Source organism: Lycorma delicatula, chromosome 9 (assembly GCF_047948215.1).
Source record: "Lycorma delicatula isolate Av1 chromosome 9, ASM4794821v1, whole genome shotgun sequence".
NCBI classification, from domain to species: Eukaryota; Metazoa; Arthropoda; class Insecta; order Hemiptera; family Fulgoridae; genus Lycorma; species Lycorma delicatula.
Genome location: NC_134463.1, coordinates 119,917,726 through 119,945,279, shown reverse-complemented (window position 1 = coordinate 119,945,279; position 27,554 = coordinate 119,917,726). Strand labels below are relative to the sequence as shown.

At 30.9% G+C, this 27,554-nt stretch overlaps 1 protein-coding gene across 10 annotated transcripts in view; it reads left to right on the top strand.

Annotated features, from left to right (window-relative positions):
• LOC142330182 (uncharacterized) overlaps positions 1-27,554 on the top strand; it is a 235,961-nt gene that overhangs the window by 120,359 nt on the left and 88,048 nt on the right. For 9 of the 10 annotated variants that reach the window (XR_012757721.1, XR_012757716.1, XR_012757717.1 and 6 more), the window contains 2 exons: positions 7,988-8,247; positions 18,110-18,189. Coding sequence is in view for 4 of the 10 variants with exons in the window: in XM_075375294.1 (XP_075231409.1) it covers positions 7,988-8,247; positions 18,110-18,189 (340 nt within the window). In the remaining 6 variants the exon portion in view is untranslated. The remainder of the gene's footprint in view (positions 1-7,987; positions 8,248-18,109; positions 18,190-27,554) is intronic. The other variant, XR_012757720.1, reaches the window with a different exon arrangement.

The window sequence follows — 27,554 nt, the reverse complement described above, 5'->3', positions numbered from 1 at the left end:
GATCACAAAGGGGGATATCTATCTACCTATATTTTTTTAGTTTAAGTGTAATAAGTGATTCATTTATTAAAATATTTCAGCTGTTAACAAAGTATGAAACTTGTTTGAGATCAGCCATCTCCCACTATGGTCTTTTAAGTTCGACTTAAGACTTAATCGACTACCTCGATTAAACTGTGGAAAAAGTGCTGAAGTACAACTGAATAGCTACGTTCATGTGATCTGATGCCTACCTATTTAATTAATACCAGGTTACATAGTAATGAGTACATTGACATTGTGTCAACAATATTCTGCAGAGTACTGTGCCAAGGCATATAGTCTACAGTATCTGCAGTACTCTGTTGATCCCAAGGCATCTGTAACATAGTTCAGTATATGTATAAAAAAAATAAAAGTAGAAAAAAACTTGAAAACTAAAACTTAGGTATAAAATAGTAATTATAACATCTGAATACAGTCTTAATCATTTATCTACATAATATAGCCTTCATTTAAGTTCATTCATCTTATACCCATTTCTATTATTGTAATTTCTCGAAACTAGACTTTTAGTTCCACGAGGCAGTTTATTAAAATAATATATATCCTTCTGCAAATTTCCTTATATTTTCTCTATAACTGAATAGATCTATGTCTCATACCTGAGAAATTATTTATACAGTTTACTGCTATTTCTCTATAACAGCATTTCTCAACCTAGGGGTCATGAAATTAGCCTACAACTTAAAATGTAAACAATAATGACATCATTTTATGAGAAAAAATCATATATTAAAAAGATTTTACTTACATTTATTAGTACACATATAAAGAAAGTAAATTAATTAGATGATTACTTTTGTTTTTCATTTAAAAGTTTCTTCATACGTAGATCTATGTTAGAAACACACAAAAGCAAATTATTTTCAAGTGATAAAAAGACTATCCCTTTATCTAGACGAAAAACCCTTTTCATAGAGGTAAGAAAGGGATTAATTAATATTTACAGTGCCTGTGTGACTAAATTTCCACATTCACTTTGATGAGCAGACCAAAACGTATCTAAATCTTCAGATGTCAATTGTAGTTGTAATGTTTTATCGGCAGACATTTCAATGAGTTGGTCATGATTCTCAATAGCAACTTAGCAGCTGCAACATTTTAACTAAATGGATTCATTACCTGTCTCTTCAAGAAATCATTTTTATCTTCGAGGAAATACTCCATCAACTGAATTTTTAGCTCACGCAAATGCACATCTTCATGCTATCCAAACTGTGGTGAATAATAGTGTCTTCTTCTTCATCCAAATTTTTCTCAATGTAATCGGAAACGAGTGGAAACCTTTGCTTTGAAGGCGAAAAATCCAGATATCAAGCTTCTTAATGAAAGTATGAACTATATCATTAATAAAATGTTTTTATCATGTCCTTTTAAATTCACATTCAAGTTGTTTAAATGTGAAAATACATCAGCTAAGTAAGCCAACAGCAACATATACTCATTATTCTTTAGAAAAAACCATTGAGAATAGTATTTGTTTATATATTGTGTAAATATTATTAATTCATCTTGTAATTCCAATACCCGGGTTAACACTTTCTCCCATAATTACTACTTAACTTCTATATGAAAAAAGAAATTTTTTTTTTGCCCATAGCAAACAGTCTATTCTGTAATGGTCGACTTTCAATAAAGTTAACTGTTTTTACAGCTTTTCAAAGAATTTAAGATGTGTGGCATATTTTATGTAGCAAAAGCATGGCTGTGAAGGAAGCAGTGCATCCATTCTGCCCTTGATATAAGACAATTTTTTATTTTTTTCAGAAATCCACTCTTCTTTCCTGTTATCACTACATACTGCAATACATTTTGACCACAATCTATGTTATAGTTTTTAGTAGCTTCAACAAAAACATGAAAAACACATTGTTCTGTTGCATGACCAGGTATTGATTTACAAAACAACATATTTTCTTTGATTGAACTGTCCTTATCGCATTCATATCTTACAAAACATAAGAACTGAAAAATGTTTGCCACATCTGTTAATTCATCCAATTGAATATTAAAAAATTCACTTTCGGATTATCTGATTGTGAACAGCAGGTATGTCATCGATTTGCCTTGATACTGTGTGTCATTAGAAAGCAGAATTTTTTGGCTTCTTCCACACCTTTAAAACAGTGACCATATAAATTTCAGCAGGCAGTATGAGGTTTTCTGCGATTGTAAGGGGTTTGGACATATTAGCTACTCTTAATGTTGTAGGATAAGATGCTTCAAGAGTATTTTTATCAGTATGGTGTGATTTATTTATATATACCAGATTACAGAGTTACAACAAAGTGAAATGATGTCAACTGTACTCTGCAGAGATTCCAAGTCATCTGTGTGCAGTTTGGTGTGTAATTGTAAATGTACTGATAAATGTGTAGTCTTGAGCAGACTCAAGTTGACCATTCCCGAGATGTGTGGTTAATTGAAATCCAACCACCAGTGAACTTCAGTATCCACAGTCTAGCATTCAAATTCATATAAAAGCAATTGCCTTTACAAGGACTTGAACCTTAGAACTCTTGATTTGAAAATCAGCTGATTTTTTGGTGACGAGTATAACCATTAGACTAACCCGGAGTGTTATTTTACTAATAAATGCCTGTTAATTTTTCAAAGTATGTAATTTTTTTTTTGAAAAATTCCAAGTGTTTGCTTTTATGATACGGATGTTTAGTTTACAATTGTCAAATTGATTTTGATGGCTTCATGCTTTCATTAGTAAGGACTTGAAAGCAAACTACATGTTGTGATTTTCCATCCAATTAGGTAAAACCATAATTTAACTGATTCACTGGATGTAGGTGGCTCACTTTGTTTTTTCACAAATTTATCCATTTTGCATAAGAATCTAATTGAAAAAAACATACTTTTAATGAAACTACACTTTTAAAAACTTTAAAAAGGACCAAACACACATTTTACATTGAAAACTAAACTGACATTTGGCAATTCTGTTCTGGCAATATTCTGTTCTTACTAATTTTATTTCATTCAAATTTATTTTTTGCTTTATTCAATAGCATGTTCAGTAGTTTAGTGTGGATTTGGTATTTCTGTTTCAGAGAAATATTAGTTTTGTTTTTTATGCATTTTTTTTTTTTTTTATTTATAACCAGTCATTTATATTAGTCATATTTGACTAATATAATGATAATTGTGTTACCTAAGATTTTTTAGAACTTTTACTATCTAATTTTTTTTGTTTTCCTAGTTTTAGCAATTAATTCCTGTGATAATTCAATTAATAATTACATTGCATTATTTACAACATCTACAAAAGCTATACATATTCCCAAGCTGTAGTTTCATTTAATGATAACAATCTTAAATCAATATAAAGTGAAAATTGAAATGAAATATGAAATCAATATAAGTGAAAAAGTCATTTATTAAGTTAAAATATCTTAATTTTATTGTTATCTTACTTTAATTGCATTTTATATATAGTTTTTAGTTGTATTTTGGTTTCTTGTCTTATCTTTTAATTTATAGGTCTTCTCAGTCAGTTATGATTCTTCTTTTTGGAAAATTGTTTAAGATAGTACATTTTCTTAAGTCCAAAATACCTGAACTGTCTCAAGCTGTTGATTGAAAGCTCTGTTTGATTTTATAAATCGGTACAAAAATTTATTACGAAAAGTGTGTAATCCAGGGATGTCATGAACTCACAAGAACAGAAGGAACATTATGACTGTTTCTTCTGATACATATTAAGCATGTAATAATGAAAAACTTTTCAATTAGCTATTTTCTTATAGTACGAGGGACATTCAGTAATTAGACAAATTGGTGTAGAGAAAAAACAATTTATTCAATGACAATGAAAGTTGCACTATTTTTCAACATAGTCTCCAGTAACATTTAGACACTTGTCTCCCACCATTCTGTGAGCTTTCTGATTGCCACAGTATAGAGTTTTTACCTTGCTGTTTGAACCATTTGTGTACCACTTTTTTGACTGCTTTGTTGTCGTTGAACTGCTTGCCACGTAAAAAGTGTTTCAGCAAGCCAAACAAATGAAAATCAGAGGGGGTAAGGTCTGAGATGTAAGGAGGATGTGTTAACCCCTTCCAATCCGACTTCTCAAGCATTTCTCCATTCTCTTTGTGGGCTTGAGTCGACTGTCTTGGAACCCATCTGAAACACGTTTTGCAATAATTCAGCATGTCATGAATGACTGAATGCGTGTTCCAACACTAATATTACACTAATTAGCAATTTGGGAAATTTTGGCTTGCCTGTCTTCACAATAACATCATTCTGCAGCACAGTAATCAAAACTTCAATTGGTCTTCCAGAGACCGTGCGATGGAGATCTGTCGCACTTGTTCTGCCTGAATTAAACTGTTTTAACATTCATGAGTAAATTTTTATTTCACACCTTCTTCTGACAGCAAAAATCTTATCACTGAACAGGCATAGACGTTTCAAGTGAAGCTGACATTCTGAAATCAACAAAAGAGGTTATGTTTAAATTAATTATGATCGAACAGCTGATTAATTGTGTTTCCAAGGTTGCCAACTTGACCCTCAAAAGGTTTCTTTGTTATTGATTGATGAATTGGTTATTTCTCTACCTTAATTTTTGAAATTCTCTTTAATTTTTGAATGTCCCTCATAATTGAGGAAATTGACTTTTAGGCCACTCAGCATGCGATGTCAATATTCTTTACATAGTAGTTTATTATTTATTGTCTAACTTCAAACTGCTGCTTTAATAGCAACAATAATTTATGGAAGTTTTTGGATTAGTTATTATGCCACTTTATAACTAAATGGTTATGCTGCTTCATACTTACCTTAAAATTAATCTCCTTCAAAAATCTAAATGAACAACAATCTATAATCCTTTCTTTACGTGGCTTCTCTAGTTAAACGAGAGAAATAATGTCTCGTTTAAGTGACATATTTTAAGATAAAATGAAATATTTCAGTTAACTTTCCTGATTGTTTTTTTTTTTTTTATGGATGACTTAAAAGGTCATTGTTTTGGTTTGCTATCATTTTGGATTGTTTCTTTGTTACATCGATTTTCTGATTGTCATTTAATCTTTTATAATTATTCTTATAATCATCCATCGCACAACACTAAATTTTAATTTAAAGTTAATATTTAAGTCCTAAATTAATATTACAATCAGCTTAAATGTTAAAGGATAAAATAGAATATGTTTTCTATCACTTTTTTGTTATCAGATAGAATGAAAAAAGAGAATAATTTTCATGTTTCTTCAAATAAGATGTTACGTTTAATTTGTCATTAATAAAATATACATTTTATAAATATATAGTCTGAATTTTTTTTTAAGGTATTTGTGTAATTTATTTTTATTCAGATTATTGATTTCTCTTATTAGATTCAAATAAATTTTTAATTAAAAAATAAATAAGATCTTTTCCCTTAACAAATGCAATTTCTGAAACTAAACAAAAGTTTAATCAAGCCTATTTTTTCAGTTGTCAGTATGAGATTCCTTCCAGAAGGAAGAAATGAAATTATTCTCTTCCTTCTTTACTGCAAATTGATTTTAATTTTTACTCTTCACTGTTTCAGTATTTCTGTTATATATTTTTATTTTTAAAATCAACAGTGAGTTAAAATTATTAAATCTTATAGTAGATTTTATTGTATAACAATATAGAACATATTATAAAGTTCCAGAGTTTACATTTCACTTATGTCACCTTCCATTTGTTGCATCTATTTAAAAAATTCATTACTTTTTTGTCACTGCATTATTTTAGCCACTACATAAAACCATGATAATCTCATATGTGTATGTTAAGTGCCATAGCCATGTACTACATAAAAGTTTTCCCTGTCCCAGGCTTACTTATTAATTGAGAAATGAAAGCGGTTTCCTGTTATTTTCTTCAGTGAGCCAAACATACTTTTGGTCATCACCATGCTGACCCATTATATATAAGTCAAGTTATAAAAGTGACACCTTTATATTGTTCATCAAATGACTTTTCTTTTTTCCCCTGTTTAACTAACGTGAATTACCATTCAGATATTACTTCAGAGAATGAATGAGGATGGTATGTATGAGTGTAAATGAAATGTAGTCTTGTACAGTCTCATTTCGACCATTCCTGAGATGCACACATCTCAGGATGTCTGCATCCTTAACCACAGTTAATTGAAACCCAACCACCAAAGAATACCGGTATCCACGATCTAGTATTCAAATCCGTATAAAAACATCCCGATAAAAACCTCTGACTAAAAATATCAGCTGTTAAAAGAATTTCCATTATTAACTTTTTGTTATAACTTTTTTCTTTTCTTTCTGTTACTTTTTTTGTTTATTTCAAAATGTCAACTCTACTTGAAACATGTACTGTGTAAGAAAAGCATGCTGCAATAAGATTTTTATTTTCTGAAGGTATGAACCGGTCAAAATTCATCTGGGACTGGTAAAAGAGTATGGTAAAAAAGTAAATTAACTGTGCAAAATTTGATAAGTGGATCAAATGGTTTGTATCAGGCATAGTTTCACTAATTTTCATCATAGCAGAAGATCGGAGTTTCAACTGACGCTTTGTAATGATCATTAATGATTTGATGTATAAAAATGTAGGAAATCAATAAATTTATACGTGAGTACTGGCACTTTCCATTCCATTATCCATGAAAAAGCTGAATTACTAAAAAAAACATGTTGGTGGATCCAATACATCAAATCCAAAATTGTAAAGACACCTAAATTCGCATTTGTATAAAACCTAAGAAACAACGATCTTTACTGGAATTTAATCCTTGTTGAAATTGCACAATAGCTTGTAATGAAACTTAAATTCATCATTTTTAGTTAGAATCGGGATATCAGAATACAGAATGGGAATATCGGAGTTCACCTACCAGGAAAAAATTTAAAACCTACACATCAGCTGGTAAAATGATGCTAATGCTGTTTTGGAACTGTAAAGACTTAATTTATTGTGGTTATTTGGAAGAACAATGTAAAGTTAAGAGTAAATGTGCTATTATGAGGTAGAAAATAAAGTGAAACCAGCATTAAGGAGGAAATATCTTGGCTCTGTCTCAGTGGTGTAATTCTTTTACAGTATAATGCCTGTCCCCTTACCACTCAAAAGTCAGGGTGGGAGATGTTGCCACATCCACCTTCAGTCTCAGATTTTTAAAAATTTGATCCTCTTTAGTTTTTCTTTTCCTGTTTAGCCTCCGGTAACTACCGTTTAGATAATTCTTCAGAGGATGAATGAGGATGATATATATGAGTGTAAATGAAGTGTAGTCTTGTACATTCTCAGTTCGACCATCCCTGAGATGTGTGGTTAATTGAAACCCAACCACCAAAGAACACCGGTATCCACGATCTAGTATTCAAATCCGTGTAAAAATAACTGGCTTTACTAGGACTTGAACGCTGTAACTCTCGACTTTCCAAATCAGCTGATTTGGGAAGACGCGTTAACCACTAGACCAACCCGGTAGGTTCAATTTGATCCTCTAAAAGTGTTTTTACACTGTATCAAAAAAAAAAAAAATAATAATTTTCCATTTAAATAAGTTGCTCATTGTTACCAACACCAAGGTGAACAATTCTTTACTAGTGAAATAAGAAAGCTCACAGAAAGATGGGACAAGTGCCTAAATGTAACCGGATATTATGTTGAAAAGTAGCAATAGTTTTCATTGTCATTGAATTAATAATTTTTTTAGTCATTTGTCCCTTAATTATTGAACGACCCTCAATACTTGCTGTTTTTTTTCTGTATTTAGGTAAAGTAAAGGCTCCTGCATTACTGGAAAAATACATAAGAAGTATTGATATTTCTTATAGGAAATCTTTATGTTATTATATATATATATATATATATATATATATATATATTATTATTATTATTATTTTTCTTTTTAGTGTTTTTTATAAATAAATTGTTTTTCATGTTTTTATTATGTTATTTTATTTTTTAGAAACAATTAGGGAAATATGGATTAAAACAATCATTGGGTGTTGAACACGCAAGAAAGATATTGACATTTATTTATGATAAATTGCATCCTGCACTTTCAAAAGATAATATTAATGATCATATAGAGTTGAAGAGTGTGGCGGAAAGTTTCTGTGATGTTAGTTTTTTAAATAAAACACCCGAAAAGAAAACTAATCAAAATGAAAATGACAGATTTATAGAAGAGATGGTAATAGACGATAATATATCTGATGATGACAGGTAATCTATTTAATTTCATTTACTTTTATTCTGTATGCACAATTTAACATGAAACATTTTTTTTGTGTTGTACGGCCATTGACTTCTACGATCATTAGCCCTCATCACATTCTTTAAAAATAATAATTAGATCACCGTCAGGATTGTCACATGTTAGGGTGTCCCCCCTACATTTTAAACACCAATATACACAAAACATTTAAACAAACACTGAAAACCTTAAAGGGCCACGATATTAAAATTAAAACTAAATAGATCACAAAAATATAAACGAAAAAAGAATGGCTTCTCAATACCAATATTTTGTTTTTGTCTCCCTTCTTTTATTTGAGGAACCCCTGGGGCAACCGGAACCACCACCATTAAGCAGCACAGCAATTTGACCACCTGTTCAAAATTGTTTTTTATCAAGTAATTTGTGTCATTCATTTTGTTTATAAAGCCTGTTGATGTTGTTCTTTTTATGAAGAAGTGTTATATATACATTGTAATAATTATTGTAGAAGTAAATAAATTACTTTTCTACATTTTACTGAAAAAATATTCATTGATATGAGTTAACATGTCTGAATAAGTAATATAACATAGAAGTATTGTTGTGTAATATAAATAAATTATTTGCAATCAGTTTTTTGTAATAAAATAGATATTGTGTTTTTTTTTTTTGTCTAAATATCAGTTGTCTAAAATTTTATAGTTCAGTTAACCTCAGATGTAAAAAACAAATAGAAAAAATAGTATGATATTCTGTAGCTTTATGTAGTAGTTTTTGTTATTGTTCTGATTTGTCTCTGTCTCGGAAGTTGCGTGTAATTAACCATTTCACTATTTTAGAATTTATGAGGTTCAGTATGAATTAATAAAATTAATTGCAAATTGTATAACTTTTTTACAGCCTAAATTTGCACAAGAAAATTCTTCTTTTTTTTCACTGATGTTATATAGTATCATAAAACAAAAACTAAGAAAGTTTTGTCAGAAAACATATATATTCTTAAAAATTTGATTTATTCTCAGTTTGAAAATGCAAGTTAAATTATTTTTCAAATGTTATATTAACTGACATTACTGTAATGGTTGTAGATAAGTAACGCAAGAAAAAAAATTATTTCCAACAATGCCTTAGTAATTCCCAAGAATAACAAATACCATACCACATTTACTATATAGTGTGTATGTGTATGGAGTAAAGTAATAAAGTGGTTTCCTGTTAATTTCTTCACAGAGCCAAATATTCTTTCAAGTATCAGCAAGCTTAGCCCTCTGAATGAAAGTGATATTCAGTTTCAGATGTGATACCTTTACTCGATGTCCCTTTAATTATTGGTTGTTTAACGAGCTTAATTACTTTTAGAAAAATTAACTTGTGACTAGTGCTTCTTTTAGATCAGATACTTTGTCATAAGAAAGACTGAAACATAAATGAAAAGTAAACCATTAATTACTTAAAGAAAGGTGTACCTTTCTTTAGAGAGAAACAATACATTATGCATGTGTATCTCCATTCTGTAGGTAAAAATGACACACTGTGTAAATCAAATGTGTAGCTATTGAAACTAATTTTGATAAAGTAATACTTTAAAGTTTTAGTGTATTTAAAAAAAATTATTATAGTCTTTTCTTTTTTCTTGCTTTCAACAGCAATAAGAAAGTAAGTTAAACAAATGGTTTATTTACCTTTCTATAAGTTCTGAGCTATCGGTCTTTCATCCGGAGATCCCGGTCATGCATGGGATATTCACATGCTACAAAAATTATCATTCATCTCATCCTTTGAAGCAATACCTAATGGTGGTCCCAGGGGTTAAAACAAAAAAACAGGTCTGAGCCATGTACCTTTAGATTTAAAGGATAGAATAAAGAAGAAAGTTTTTATTTGAAATTTGTTCATATTTTCCGTGTTCGCTTTCTTGTGACATAATGACTCACTCAGTTTCAGTTTTAAAACTTAATTTATTCCTGAATTATTTTTTATATTACAAGAGCTGTTTAGAAAATATAAAGTGTTTGATAGGAATAAATTAAAAAAAAGAAAATTAAACAGGTATTTATTTGGTTCTTACAACAAAATAGTGATTTTTTTCTCATATTATATCAGTAATTTTTCTGCTCTGTCATTTTGGATCCACTGGTACTTTTGGTCTGTCACTTAACAACTTTTTGGGCATTCATTTTAGAATGACTGCTGTCTAAAACTTCTTTCAGTTTAGGAAACAAATGAAATCACTGGGAGTTTGATCCAGCCCTCATACGAGTGCTTGGAACCCTAAGTTGTTGCAGCCTAGTACAGACTGGTATTATCATAAAACAAAACAATGTTGGTTAACAATATTCGCCATCATTTGTGGACTCGGTTATGTATTTAACAGTAATTAATAAGCTTATTAAATTTTTATTGTTTCATTTGATATGAAATCGACGAGTAAGAGATTTTTCCGGCCCCTGACAACACTGATACTCAGTCAACAACTCTTTTTGTGGGTTGTGTTTGCTTGACTTTTGTCGTTAAATGTTCCCATTATTGATTAAGTTTTATGACCAAATTATATTTTGTTAGTTATAATATTGTTAAGAAATTCTTAACAATCATTATATTTATCAAGAAGTATCAAGTTCACTTCTATTCATTTTTACCTGCTTTCTTCTGACGGTAGTCTAGAGTCCTATCGCATATGATGATTACTGATAATTTTATCTAGGAGGGACCTTGAAATCTAAAAAAATGAATTATGTAATCTATTGTTAATGATGGACTACTGTTGTCAGTCTAAGAATTGCCAGTTTTTTGCTTCAGTTCTTAAAACACAAAAGATGGTTGTCCAGAAAAGTCTTCATAGTGATCATGTCATTGTTTTTTTATTGAAAGTAATACACTATTTTTAAGTAATACTCAGTCACCATAAACTTCTTTATATGTCTATAAATTTTTATACAGAAAATTTTCCTTAAGCATTAAATCTTGAGTCACACTTTCAATTTCATATGTGGCTAAATTTTATTTATTTTTTAATTTATTTTAAATGCTTAAGAAAACTATAGTAATAAATTTAAGTTGTAAAATTTGGCTCGGTTTGAAGTAATGTAAGAAGGAACTAACTGCTTCCTGATTGGATATCGCATGTGGAAAGAATTTTTTACTTGATGGATATTTTCTGTCATTTCAAAATATATTTTGTCTTACTCATGATTTAATAATTTTTTTTTTTAGTATAGAGAATTGAATTAAAGTAAAATTTTAGATTTTTTTATTTATTTTTATAAATCAATTAGATATGAATTTTTGTGCAGGTACTTTATGCGTTCATACATCTGATAAATAATTTCTTCAACATTATTTTTTGGAATTTTTTATATATCTACCTAATGATCAGTTTATTTAATGTTTCCCAAACCAATTTCTTGAGTATATCCACTTGAAAAGATTTATTGGTTATATCTGGTGCATCAGTATTAGTCAGTAATCAGTCTTAATTTGTTAGTTTACTGTGTCTGCCCTAATGTTTTTATGGATATAATGCATGTGGAACATCTTAGATGACAGTTAAGAGTTGCTTTTTTGACAGTAATGTTGATAATTAGGCAGTCAGACCTTGTAAGTGTAAATGTGTACTGGTAGAGTTGAATATCACCTCCATTTTGATGGGCCTGACAAGTAGATATACAACATTACATTCAGGTCATTGATGAATCTTATAGGAAATCACTTCATTCACTTCTTACTTTAATCAGTAAAACTGATAAAGGATGCTCATTATTCTTGAGAATGACAATGACAATGACATTTTTGGGAGTGATCAGCATCTCCTCAAGTCACCTACACAAGTTTATGTAAATTTGTCAGGTTACAAATAATTATTTTGTTGTTGAGACAATCTTGTTATTTATAGATGGTTATATTTACATCTTCAGTTTTCTTTACATTTGGTAATTTTACACAATATAAAAAAAAAAAATTATTGATCTGTCTCCGTGTACAGTATTAGTATACTTTTAAATATATATAAATAAATATAAATATATAATATATATATAAATATATATTATTTTTTTCAGAAATTTATGTCAAAATTTTGGCTCTGTAGTATTTGTGTGCTACAACTTTTGAAGGGTTAAAATTATTTTATTTTCGAATAATCTATGTCACTGCATATTTCAAAATGAGATTTATTATATAATTATTTTACATCTGTTAACCACCAATAAAAAAGTATGATGCTCTGGTCTGTTTGCTGTATGTGTCCACATACAGCAAACACATACTTGTGTTTTGGTTTTGTTGTATATGCTCACAATTTTATTTTGAATGAAGTGCTACCAATCTAGCGGAAAATATTGAATTAATAATTGTATAATAAATACTTACGTTTTATTATTAAATATAAATCAAAGATTAACGATTCTTATAATTATTCAAAATTGTTAATAAAAGAAAGGAATTTTTAGGTAAAATTTTTAACTGTAAAAAGAAGCATTCTTTATTTAAAAATACGTTACAACAGACTGTGGGAAAGATTTGGCTGTGCACAGCTGCTCGGTGCACCATGTAGTCTGCTCTGTGCTAATAGCAGCAGATTAAGGAGCAGCAGCTGGCCCAGAAATTCACACGAACATAAGACTAAACAAAGAAGACGGCGTTCCCTAGCCAACTTCTGTTATCAATATGGCTTCACTATTAATTATATATCTAATCACTGCTTAAGCTTACATTAAATTTGGAAACACTAAAATGTTCAGAAAAATATTCTCCACACACTAATATTTCTTTTCTTTAATGAATATCTGTAAAATACTACTATAAATATTCTCACAAACATAAGGATACGAACACGTCGAGGGTCCAGGTGGGCAAGTGAAGCAAGCCCTGATTGGGTAGTGATTATTAAATCAATTGGTATTATTAAATTACCAGAGACTAAGAATACGACTAAAAATCTAAATTATCTTGTTGAGAATCCTCCTGAAAGTAAAGACATCAATTATGTATTTTCATTTAAAAAATTTATCTTTATAAAAACTTTTTTTCTTAAGGATAACATCTTGTAGATGAGGGAGAGTATGGATTCATGAGTATTCATTAATCCAAATTTACTATTACTCTCTGCAACATTTTGATGGAGTTAGCTTTAACATATGTGTGAATCCTACCCTTCATTTCATTAATGCTATGGAGATGATCAAATCATGTCATCTTTCTTTTGCTTCATGTTGTTCCAAAAAAATCTTATAAAACATAACTGATATTCTTATTCTACCAGCTTCAGCCACATTCTCCTTGCTGAAACCATAGACGATATACAGCCATTGCTATTTAAAAAATATACATGTGACTATAATTCTTTTAGATGATATTGCATGCTAAACTGTCACATTCTCACAAAGTTACAAGTCACTGCTTGAAGATTAAGATTACTGGCATTCTTATAAAAAGGTACTGTTTGTCAAGATTTCATTTAATCGAAAATTTATTAGATATCCAACGATTTTTCAGAAATTTTCGTTTTGCCATGTTTTGGTAAATGTTCACAAAAATAATGTGGAAAAATTCTTAAATAGAGAAACCATTTAAAATAATTGACTACCTGAACCTTATCTAGATGAAAGTTTAAATCTAGGCTCAGTTTTGGACAAAGTGTGTTAAGATTCTAATGACAAAGCATGTCACTGAGGATTCTGTAAGAACAAAATTTGACTGTTTTAACAATTTCTGATGTTTTTTTTATTGTGCCTAAATGCTTCTTACTCAACACCTGTAGCTACATGTTTTTAACGTGTGAACTGGTAGAATTGGTTGTGACAGTGAAATTCTTGTTGTTTAACTTTAAATAATTAATCACTTTTTAATATTGAATACTTTTATCACAAGTATATGATGCGTGCCTCATCTACTCCATTACAACTAAACAGCATTTATTGGAAAACTAATTGACAACAAAACAGTCCTGTCAGTACCACAGTGTTATATAATGAATTAGCCAAAATGGTTGTTCCTACTTGTCAGTTTTGCTTTTAGAATAATGATATTATTTCAGCATATGAAATTAATGGCAGCATATGAATATACAGGTCATCAAAAAAGGTTGCAGCAATTTTTTAAAGAAGTTTTAAAAAAGTATCTCAGAAACCACTACATATAATAAAAAAAATCAAACAATTATTTTTTTTTAAATTCACCAATTAAAAAAGTTTTTTTTACATACCTTAGGATGTTTCAATATGACCTCTGCAAACATCCAGCTGATAATAGACTTCTGCCCAGGTTCACTGCATAATCGTAGGTGTAACTGTGGTAATAGCAGTGGTGTATCTGTTGTCTTAAATGTTTTACATCCCTGATTTAGGGATGAATCTAGGCTTCTTGGAGGCCAAGCACAGGGCTGGCCCTACCAATCCAATGATTGGGAAATCTTTCATTGAGAGCATGTCGAACACCTAAGCCAGTGTGAGGGCACACCATTTTTGGCAACTTGTGGGAAAACATACGTAGTTGTAGCATATCTAAATAAACATTCTCTGTGGTAGTAGGCTCATGAAAAAAGAATGGGCCAATCACACGATCGGACATCAAACCGCACCGCAAGTTTATTTTTTGGGGAATCTATGACATACTCAATAATTTCATTGGGTTGATTATCTCTATTAACATTTAAGATATGATTTTTTTAAATTGCACTATTATTGCAGCATTCCACTACATGGATTTGGTTCATAAATTTAATCCATCTAATTGAAATTCTATTTGTAATAACAGAATGAGACTTAACCTAAATAATTAATTTACCTTTGCTAACTTTTTTTAACATTTTTAGGCAAATTATTAAACTTTTTTTATTTAGATTGTACAACAATTCAAGAAAAATGTGGTTCTATGGCTGACAAAGCATATAAGATTTCTAAATTGGATCTGGTCATCTATATAGAACAAATGAATTTAAATTCAAATGTATATAAAAAGAACCTTAATTCCTGTATAATTCAAAATCTTAAATTTCCTAAAAATACTTGTCACACATAGCCCTTTGCGTTTTAGCTATAATTTATTGAATGGATTGTTTCTATCTCCAGAAACGTTTTCCATATTAATGGGTGAATCTTAACTTATACACCGTAAAATAACAAAAATTTAATTAACATGTGGATGAAAACTGTAATTTCAAAATCAAATGAAAACTTTCTTAGATTGGAATAAATGTCATGTTTATGATGTAAGAAATAAATATGGGAGTTCCATTTGGAATAATGCTTGGTATATGCCATCTTGAAAAAAAAATTAAGTAATTTATCAAATTGATAAATATCAGATAAGTAATTAATAAGATTAATTTAGTTAGCTCATACAGTAAGTAAGATATGCAAAAGTAACTCTTTTAAACTTACAGAAATTTCATTTTATTTTAATTATAATCATTAGTAACTGATTATAATTAAGGTAAATATCGTTATTCAATAAATAGCCAATTGACTGACCACAAAGAGAACTGTTTATAATAATAACATTTTAAAGTTAGATGCTTATAATTTGTCTACAATCCTTTCAACACGCTGAAAAAAATAATAGTTTTTTGCCTTTATTTTTCAAACTGTTTCCATTTAAAATGTCTTATTTTGTGGTTTCCTGAGCCCAAATCCTAAAGGGCAGACGTGTAGGTAAGGTAAAGTTGTAAGAAATCAGTTTTTTTTCATATTTCTCGAGAAATATGTTGACTTAACACCTTTTTGGAAATCAATAGTTGTAAAAAATTAATTTTTTAAAAAAAGAAAATGAAAATAATCCACAAAAATTGTTATTTTTTGCTTTTCATTACCAGAGAAACTTATTTCAAGCTTCCTTAAATTTTAGAGCTTGGAAAGACAAACAAAATTTGTTCTTAATTTTTTTCATAAGACTTATTTTTCAAAACATATGGAAAAAACTAATTTTTTTAAATTTTACCTTTACCCAGGGGCCCTTGGTCCCCAGTAACATGTCTGCCTGTTGGGATTTATGATACTTTCAGTAAGTAGCCCCCACTATTTCCAATATACTTTGTTCGTAAACATGATGGGTATGATACTTTCAGTAGCCCTCACTATTTCCAATCCAATATACTTTGTTCGTAAACATGATGGAAAAATTGCACTCAGCTCTCAGACTAAAAGTAAATAATGTGGAGTAAAAATTTAAAACAGAAAGAAAAACTCTTTAATAAATTAAAATTAAACCCATACTGTTGTTTTTCATTAATATGATATGTAGTAAGGCAAACAAAAAGAAAAAATTGAAACTAAATAAAAGGAGCATTTCAATAATTATAACTACAGAAGACCAGTGAAATCAGTTGTAGCCCACTGTAGCCCAATTCAAATCGTTCAACACATTGTAGATGACGACAAAGTTGGCTACATACATTTTTAGACAATTTAATTTAATGAAGAGTCAGTGTTTCACATCAGTGACAAGGAGAACACCAATAACTGCCGAATATGGGGTAGCGAGAAACCCTCAAGAAACTTTGTAGCACATTCATGATAGCCCTAATGTCAGTGTTTTTTGTACCATAAAGACTGTTAATTCTTCTTTAAGAAGAGGCAACCATAAATGTTTATCTGAACAAGTTTCAAATTTTTCTAATTCCTCAGTTAGACGATGATGACCAACATGGATTCCATTACTATCGGCAAGACACCTCCTCACTACCACCTAGAAATCTTAACTTGATTCCCAGGTTAGTGGATTGGTTGTGAAGATCCTCCACTATTTTATTTACCTGACTTGAGTCCCTGCAACCTTTTCCTATTCCAGACTTTAAAAACACCTCAGAGTACACCATAGAACACATAGAAAACATAAAAAAATTTTGGAAGAGTTGAACAGCAGAAAGCTAGAATTTTGGAACAGTAGAAATAAAAAAAAAAATGGGAACTGTTTGACGTGTTGTGTGGCTTCCCAAGGGAACTATTTCAAAGGTGATTGAGTCCATGTACAATTAGATTGTAAATAAAAAGTTTTTCTGAGCCAGTCTCATTACTTTATTTACAGACATCATACATTCACCTACAGGGGAACATAAATGTATCAACTTTACAATTATAATTGTCGTATATCATCTCATAGAAATGGGTCACACATTATATATTTACTTAAATATGTATGATTTAGATCAAATATACAAAATGATCGCATACTGGTGGATAAGATGTTTTATGTTTATATTTCCTTGTTAAGAATCAAGAGTCCTTTGTTGATTACACTGACAAAGAATTACAATCCTGCTGCGCTTCAAAAAAGAAGCTGCTACCTCACCGTCTACTAGAAGGTTCTAGACAAAGGATTCATTCAAACTTTTGTGGGTTAGTCATTCCCTTGACTAGTAAGTGGTCCTGATCTATCCTAATAAGGAGGAGTCCTTGTGTGGGTATGTGGGCCAATCTTTCCCCTAGTGAACCACTGACTCACGGAGTCTCCTTATCAGTATTGATCAGGACCACTTACTTAACAGATTAACTGCTTTAAGACAAGCACCATTAATAAAAGTGCAATTTGCTTGCCTCAGACCGGTTCAGACAAAAAATTTTCTGGAAACATAAAAATTTGTATTGATTTTATTTTGTGTACATTTTTTATTTAATAATTTTGAATGTTTGTAACACAGGTGTTAATGAGCTTAATTTTTTTTTTTTACCCAGTGACAGTACTGTTATATATCAGGAGTTTTCAGTACCTGCTTAATAATAGAGTTCCTCTACTTTGTGTTTTGTTCGATATTTCTTTTTTTAATATTTGTATTGTTTTATAAATGAATTAGATTAAAAAGATACTGGTATTTCAGTCATAAAAATAAATATTACATTTTTATTAGTTTTAATTGTATTAATTTGTTTACAGTAGCAGTAACAACTCTGAAATTATTGAAGAAATAGATATAGAAGAAAATTCAGATGATTCCAGCCCTATAACTAACAATGGTAAGATTTTAAAATAATTTATTATGAGAAACCTCTTGCATGGGAGAGAGCAAACATTTTGTAATGTTAACCAAATGAAAACATATACAAAAATTTGTTTTTAAGACACAATCAATCCTAAGTATACCTGCATATATGTATTTTTCCCCAAACCATAGTTTTTATCACCTACTTTTTATCAAATGAACTTGTTTTACCTTTCATAAATGACATTCTTTTGGTTAATTTAAGGGAAAGTTTTTTTAATTATACTTTTAAATAAGATTTCTTTGTTACCATTTTTCTTATTTTTAAGTTATAATGTAGTGTTAATTTTTTTTTATTTTGATGTTCAAAGTATTTTTCTACAAAAAGGAAAGTTTGTGTTAATTTGGCAATAATATATCATTGCATGTTACTATGTTAAATGTATAAAACATATATTTCTACATAAGTTTATTTTGTTTAAAATAATTATTATTACTGAGCATTATAAAATAATAAATTGACAAAACTCTTTTAGCATGCAAAACTAAAATTCTGTACTGCTGGTGTAAAGCTAAGTTTTACTTTTGCCTTTGATATATCTAGTACAGATATGGACAAATATAATAAAAAAGGAAATTAATTTTACTAACTATATCTGGTAGCAGTAAGTATTTTTGCAGTTTTTAATTGTACAATCAAAATTGTAGAAATTATACAAATTTTTGTGCTGTTGTCAGCCCTAACAGTATTTTTTTCTTTTCAGCAAATGTATTCCCATTATTTTTCACCCTCAAGAATTTTTTATGTCTGAAGTAATTATTTTCATAAATATAGATTTCGCTAAAATAACCAGACCAATGTTTACTACTCTTGATTAAACTGTCATAACACATCACTCAAATCTTCTGAGTCCTGTGCAGCTGAAAGCAGTGGAAACCTACAGCTGTTTTTTTTTCCAAGAATATGTAGCTATCTGCATTTTCATGTAACAAAGATGGAGGCCCCTTCGTTGATAAAATATTCTGGAGGTAAACTACTCCCCTGTACGGATCTCCAGGTGGGAATTACAAGCATGGAACATTCTATGAATGTGGAATGTTAGAAGTTTAAAAGAGGTTAGTAGGTTAGAAAATTTAAAGAGGGAAATGGATAAATTAAATGTAGATGTAGTAGGAATTTGAGAGGTTTGGTGGGAAGAGGAAAACTACTATTGGTCGGGTGATTTTATAATAATTAACTCAGCTTCAAATAGGGCAGGCAGGATGAACAAGAAGATAAGGAAGGGAGTAGGGTATTTAAATGATGGAAATAAACTGACAAATCAAAACCTAAGCTGACAGCGATTAACATTTGTATGCCTATAAGTGCCCCGGTAACATAAAAAAAGATGAAAATTTTATTTATGGAGATTGGAATGCAAGCACTGAAAAAGGCAAGGAAGGAAATTTTATGGGTAATACAGGCTGGGCAAAAGGAATGAAAAAGGGGACTGACTTAAATTGCCAACACCCTGTTTAAAAATCATAGTAGAAGAATATACACTTGAAAAAAACCATGGAAAATACCTTCAAGGTATCACGTGGCTATATCATGGTTAAACAAAGATGTAGAAATCAACTCTACTGCAAAGCTTATCCTGGAGGAGACATTTACCATAATAGTGACCATAAAATGTAGATTGGGGTTGAAGAAAATTTTTGAGGAGGACATTGCAAGAGATCTGAGTAAAAAAGATAAGGTAAAAATATAGAAGAAGAATGGGAGGACAAAGAGAACTGGTGGAAAACCTTGGATATGGAAGTATTTGGATGTTGCAGCTGATGGATGAATGTAGAAAGTGTAAGAATGCTAGTGTTGAAGATGGTAAAAGAAAGGAACTATCAGTTAAGAAATGCTATAAACCGGAAGTGCAAATTAGCGAAAGAAGAGTGGATTAAAGAAAAGTGTTGAGAATGGAAAGAGAAATGAACATTGGTAAAATAGATGGAGCATTCAGTAAAATTAAGAAGAATATTGCGGTACATAAATTAAAATCTAATAATTTATTAAATAAAGATGGTACACAGATTTATAATATGAAAGAAGAGGTTGATAGGTGGGTTGAAGAGTTATATGGAGGAAATTAATTAAAAACTGGTGTTACGAGTAAGTCGAAGGATGAAAAGGGAAATACAATACTGGGATTTGAATTTAAGAGAGCATTAAAAGATTTGAATGGCAAAAAGGCTCCGGGGATAGACATACCTGCAGAATAACTGCGCAGTGCAGGTGAGGAAGCGATAGATAGATAATTACAACATACTACGTATTTATAAACTTAGAAAAGTATGTTCCCTATCACCATTACTTTTTAATCTTTACATAGAATAAGCAGTTGATGATGTTAGAGAACAATGTAGATCTGGAGATTTAATAAAGCTAAGTAAAAAGATAAAGATGCTGAAGAATCTATAAAAAAAAAATTTAGAAGAAATGATGAATGGCATAGATGAAGCCCTAAACATGATCTCCTGCATGAAAATAAGAACAAAATGTTATGAAATGTATTAGAAATAATGTAGATGGACCACTGAATCTTTACGATGGTAGAAGAATGCTGTTAGGTGCAACAAGACTTTCAGCAAATGTGTTGCGGCAGAATGAAAAGACATATTTGGAAAATGTAGTTAAAAGAATTGACAGTCAAATGACTGAAGACAAAACAAAATGGATTGTCCTAGAAAAATGTGATGCCTTGAGCAGGACTCGACACAAAAGCAATCCAAAAAAAAAATGAAGCAATTCAGTAATTAAATTTACTTTTACAGTTTGTCTGGAGAAAACGCCACTATAAGAGAAGTAAGAGGGGGAGAAATTTTTATTTTACTATTACTATAAATTGTGGTGGGTTAATCTATTTCTTCTGGATTTTGAATCTGTAACTTTTACATTCAGTTTTCTGAGTGTATTCAAAAATTACAGCAAAGTGAATATAAAGATGAATTAAATTTTGGCTTAAATAATCTGAACCAACTTCATAATCATAAATTAGAAAGAGTATGTTAAGAAAAGAAAATAATAAGCAGAAAAAAAATAATTTAATTACCATAAAGTTCATTCTCATAGATTTAAAAAATGTGCTAAATAAATCTTTTAATGCTGTTAAATTTCTGAGTGGATTAAAAAATAAGTTTATGTAGATAATTCTAAATCCAGAATAGGTTTACTACAGTCACACCAGTCTATAATTATTTATTCCACATATATACTTCATTCATTACTCATTTTTTATATAGTATTGATAATCATATAATTATATAATGAATAGTAGTTATAAAGCTGATTGATATGTTAACTTGGTTTATCAAGCATATTTTAAATGTATATTTATAAGTGAATATATGAAATTGATCAAAATAAATTATCAATGAACATTTCATTGAGTGTCGTTCGTGCGTCTAATGGGAAGATTAGACTAATTGTGCGTCTAATTGTGGACAGTAAGTAAACAATACAACCTACAATGCTGAATCTCAACAAATAATTTAACTCAAACCAATGACAAATTACTTGTACCTAGAATCATATAGATCTAGGATTTCTTCTAATGTGTTGTTCATGGAACAACAATTCATGTTCACTGAATCCAATGGCGAGCAGCTCATTGCATTGACTATTTAATGTGTACATATATCTCATAGAAATAAATTAAATAAAAATAAATTTTGGGTAATCTATACCTCATATAAATCAATCTACAAATAATTTCTGGTATCTTATTTCACGTCAATAATAAATCAATAAATAAGACTTATAATGTATATGTATATGTTGTATTTGTGTGCATGTAATTGCTATATGCATGTGTGAATGTATGTAGTGTAGTAACTAGTCTGTAGATTGTTTAGGAGTATAAGAGCAATACAATGTGAAATCACAATTGAATTAATTTAAATATGTAGATTAGGTTGTAGATACAATATTTATGAGCATATTAATAATCATATTATGAGATAACAAATCAAATGAAATATAACTGTATATAATTCCTCAAAATTAAGGTTTTTGCCCTATTTTGCGACCCATGTGATATTTGGCACTCTTGATGCACTCTCCCATAAACCACCAAAATGGGAAGAAGAGGGAGGAATGAATGACTGACAAGGTTATGCCTTGTATAGATGAGAGTGCTTGAATATCAGACTAATTTTTCTGAATATAGAAACTGGAATAAATTATGAAGGAATATTTAGCGCAACGGAAGTTGGAACCGTTATCAGAAAAGACGTGAGTCGGGATACCCCTACACAACATAAATAAATCCTTTATAGGCTGCAAGGACTGTAAATTAATGTCAAACTAATTCCAAGTGAATAACCTTAATCAAGATTTAATATTTTTGACGTAAGGAATGATGAGTTAATTGAACACCAGAATGCAAAAGACAAAGATGCTCAGCATTAAAATTTAGTTTAATATGGTAATATAATGCAGAGTGCTATATTATATTACCATAATTATCAAAAAATGGATCAAGTGGTATAAGTTCACTTTAATTAAAAATACTTATTTTGTAGATTTTTTTACTGAAATTTTAGAATTTTTTACAATATCGTAAATGATGATTTAAATTACAAAACAGACATTGCCCAGAATTAAATTTTGAATAATACATTATATTTCTTCCCTTGTATTGCTAATTAGCATTTAAGGTAAAGTATTTGGTGAGAGATTTGACTGAATTGTAACGTTGTACCCTAGCGTTGGTTCCAGTGTTCACTTGCGAGATTGAAATATTTAGATTGATATTTTCAATTAGTTGATGTCTTGAATTAAGGAATTCTATAAAATCTTGAAAGGTAGGAAACCTTTGGTTTTGATAGCTTCTCCTTACGTAATGTAGAGGTGTTTTAGATCAATTTAGAAATTGGATGACAAATTCATATATGTTAATGGGAAGTTGCATTGCTTAAAGAGAATTCACGTACGAGGATATCTCATTGATGAACATGGACATAGTATCTAAGCATTCTCTTTTTATAGAATCTAACATTAAAATGTCATCAGCATTATAATCTGCAATTATTGACTATTAAGATTTATCAACTGTTGCAGTTTGCAATGTATTGCATAAATCTTCTTCGACTTGTACACAATCTGATGAAAAATCAAATTCGATTTCAAGCTGTGATTGAATGATATCATACTTGCCTTGCAAATCAAGAAGATTCCTTAATCTAATTGTAAAACGTGACTTTCACTTAGTGAAACATATTTGTCAGTGAATGTGCCAATTTTAGTTATAGAGGCCTTAACTGATCTTCTCTGTCTTAGCAATTGCTCCTTATCCATAATAATACTATTAACTTTAATAATGTAAATCATTAACAATATAAATAAAATGTAAAATAAATTAAAATATTACATTAGTATGAATTCATATGAACCCTTTTACAATGTTGTATAATTTCTGTAACTCAATTAATTCTTTCCTTGTTTTAACCGTGAATTAAAAGTATTGAAATTTGAAGAATAATGAATTATAGAACCTTCATATCTGTTCCGGCGGACCAAATTGTTTGAATAAATAACCGCCTTGGTATAATAACTCAGGTGTATTTAGTCTATATTTTAACTTCACTGGTTCATAATTCTGATAAATAAATGTCATTGTTCGGTTGATGATTAAATATAAATTTGAATAAGTCTTAATGATCATTCCATGTGTAGTATTTGTTACGATATGAATGAGCGTGTATGTTGACAGAATGATACGTAAATTTAGACTGAACAATAAGAAAATTATAAATATAAAATATCAGCTGGTAAAATAGGCTAACTGAATATAAACAATGAATACGAAGAATGAGACAGATTATTTATTAATTAATAAGAAGAAAAAGAGAAATGAATCTTTAACAGATATGACAAAATTCTCTGTCATCCATAATAGAAAATATTGATAAAGTAACTACTACAGATCAGTATGTTTATTAATTTTTTTTTGGCTCGTCATTTTTATATCCCCCTCCTGGAGCTGGACACGCAACTAAGCATAAACACAGCTCCGGGGGGTGCCATTGCTTCAAGCTATCTCGTTGGGAACCATAGTTTTCCCCAGGCAGCCGGGACTCTGTCTTTAAGTTATGTGCAATGCCTCTAATGAGGGAATCCCTTAGGGATCCCCCACCAGGACTCTGTCTTTATGCCACTCCTCAAGTGAGGAACCCCAAAGGGATTCCCCACTAGGACTACGGTCTTAATTTACCTTCCAATACGAAGTTCCAAGAAAATCCCAGGGGAGTCCCCTCCAAATCATTGACAGTGGGACACCCAAGCGGCTCACTCTTCCTGGATGGGACTGTCACAACTTCTCCAAGGTACAGGCGATGAGTCTCTTTTGCCAGAGCTGGTCCTGCAGCCATGTGCCCCCAAACAGTGACCACAAACATTATACAAGGAACACTTGGCCTCTATCGGACAATCCATTCGAAGATGTCCCACAACCCCACAGTTGAAACAATGACCTCGTTTATCAGGACTGCTGCAGGACCCAGCCTGGTGCCCGATCCCCCAGCACCTATAACAACGTTCCTCTGCAGATCTCCCCAGAACTCGACAAAACACCCACCCAACACAGATGCTGCTGTCTTTCAGCAGTTTGTTGGCCAGCAGCAAAGAAACTACCACTGTCACCACTTTTGTGTCCCCAAAAATGGGCCGTAGGGAGAGGACATCAATCGTGACTGATTCCCCCGCCGTCTTCTGTAAATCATGCATAAGTTCCTCCTTGGAGGTAAGGACGTCGACATCCTTAACCAACAGATGGACTCGCCGAACATCCCTACTGGCCATAGCTGTAGTTCCCTCTACTTCGTCCATTATTTGCCGGCATAACTGCTCAGCTGTGTCCCCAGTATCCTGGATACTGATGTGGAGGTTCTCTTCCTGACCCCCTTCTTGCAGAGAGAATGCTCGTCTCGCCTGATGACACGATGTCCTTCACTGAATACAGGAGGTACACACATATACGACCCACCACCTTTACCACCACTGTCGTAGTTGGGGGACCTGCTGGCTTCCTCACCGGGATCTAAACCCCCCTGGCCACCAGCAGGGACACCTCTTATATAAACCCGTAGCTTATTTGAATGTCTCCGAGCCACAATCTTCTGTAGATGAAGCCCCACCCTACCCTTGAGGCCCACAAAATAGACATTCAGGTTCTCGGGCAGGACCAACTGAGCAGACTCAACCAAACGAGTTACTGACCACTCCTCGCCCTCAGAGGAGTGTACCATCATCACAAACTTCATCTCGCCAACATTAACAGCTCTACCTGCCAAATCCGTGGCTCGAGTATTGTCAACCACCACTTGGCTCACCTGCAGTGAGCCCATCCGAAGCATTTGCCTCACCCAGGGCATTTCCTCCAATAACCTTGAATGCTACCAACCGTCTGCACCCTGTGCCAGGTCGACCACCAAAGCCAAACTGTCAATGCCAGAGACATCCTCAATCACAGCAGTGGATGTAAGTAACTCGTTGGCCCACTGCTGGATTATCAATCCAGGTCATCATCATCATCCACCCCATTATCAAGGGCCTGCCGCATCTCAATGCAAGGTCGGACACCACTGCCCTCATTCTGCGTAGCCACATCAGAGATGACAAAATATGTTTGGGTGGCTTCTTCAGCAGTCTTTACAGGTACTCGTGTACTTATAGAATTTGAATTTTATTAGATTTGTAACATTAAACAAATCAAGAAAATCATTACAAAAAAATAATGACTGAATAGCTTATTTTGTGTTTACTTTTTTAGTTCTTACCAGCTCTGAGTTTTATCAATCTGTGAAAATAATCACCCATTACTATACACTTTAGTCCCACGTAATCATTATTTAGTATTTATAGGAAAAAAAATCTCTTCAAATAGTTTAAAATGTAACATTTATTCCTTGCTTAATTATTTTATTTAAAATTTCATTGTCAGATTTTCAATAATTACCCAGTTTGGTTTATTTATGTGATCTGGATTGTGAATTTCAGCTGCTGTGTCATTCAGTTAATCTGTTAACGAAATAACGATATTATATTTTGTATGCTTGTAAATTTACCATTTATTGTTAGGATTTTTATGATAGCATGATTCGGCATTTTTATGCTAGTTTGTTTATTTTTATGTCTGTTTTGTTGATAAATTTTAGGTGTAGTACGTTACTTCAAATGATAAGTGGCCTTATCATTTATACTTCAGAGGTCAACTTCCTTCTTAACTTAAGAGTTTTTAGCCGAATGTTTACCTCCTACATAAACCTTACATATTATATCAATGTAACCTTACATATTATATCAATTTATTTCCCTTTTGTTGCAAATCATGTCAAAGAACTGCAGATTTACTAAAATGATCACTAAGTTTTCAGTTGACTATATTCAGAAGTACAAAGAAAGAAAAATTAGTGCAAACATATAACCCTTTTAATTTGTATCAGCACGTGCTAATACTCAAGGTTATCTGCTAAGTAGACTTAAAACAAACCATTTCTATTCGTTATTCAGTAATGGGTATTCTCTGATATTTGTAGTACTGAATTGTTACTTCCTAAAACGAGTCATTTCTCATTACAAGCAGTTCATATCGCATTGTTACTCTGTCAAAACAATACCTGAACGAATTTTAAATATGAACATAACATGATTACACATCACCACTTCAGCAGTATGCATTTAGACCTCTCCACCACTGACTTACTCATTTATCATTCATTACAACATTAGCATCATTTAATAAATAGTAATTAGTTAACATTTTATTATGTTAATGACCACTTCATGACCAGGCAAAGTGCGATTTGTACCTCTCTTCATATTCTGTAAAAGATGGTTCACAAAATATTTTAAAAAACACTTATTAAAAAAACAAACTTCTACATATAATTCCCATGAGAAATAATATCAACAACCATTACACTTTCATCCGTTGAGAAATAATATCAATAACTATAACACTAACATCTACATCGTTAGTGTCAAATCTTCCTCATTCTAGTAGCAATAGCAATAGCAATAGCAATCAAAGGAAACAACAAGACAACTGAAATAAGCGATACTGATAGCTAGCTGGAACAAATCTGATTCTAATGGTAGCCTAGTTCGAAAAAGACAAACTTATTGTCGTTTGTTAGGAATCCAATGAGTGTTTCCGGAGAGAAAAAAAAATTAATGATTTGATTTTAAAAATAATAATTAAAGATCTGCAACTGTTTTCTGTAGTTAAAGACTCTGATTTCAACAAGTTATTGAAATATCTTGAATCGAATTACAAAATGCCTTCATGATTTATTTCAGCAACAATCTACTTGGTGTACAATATGTTGTGGCCGCAAAAAAATTTGAAGACAGTTGAAAATTGC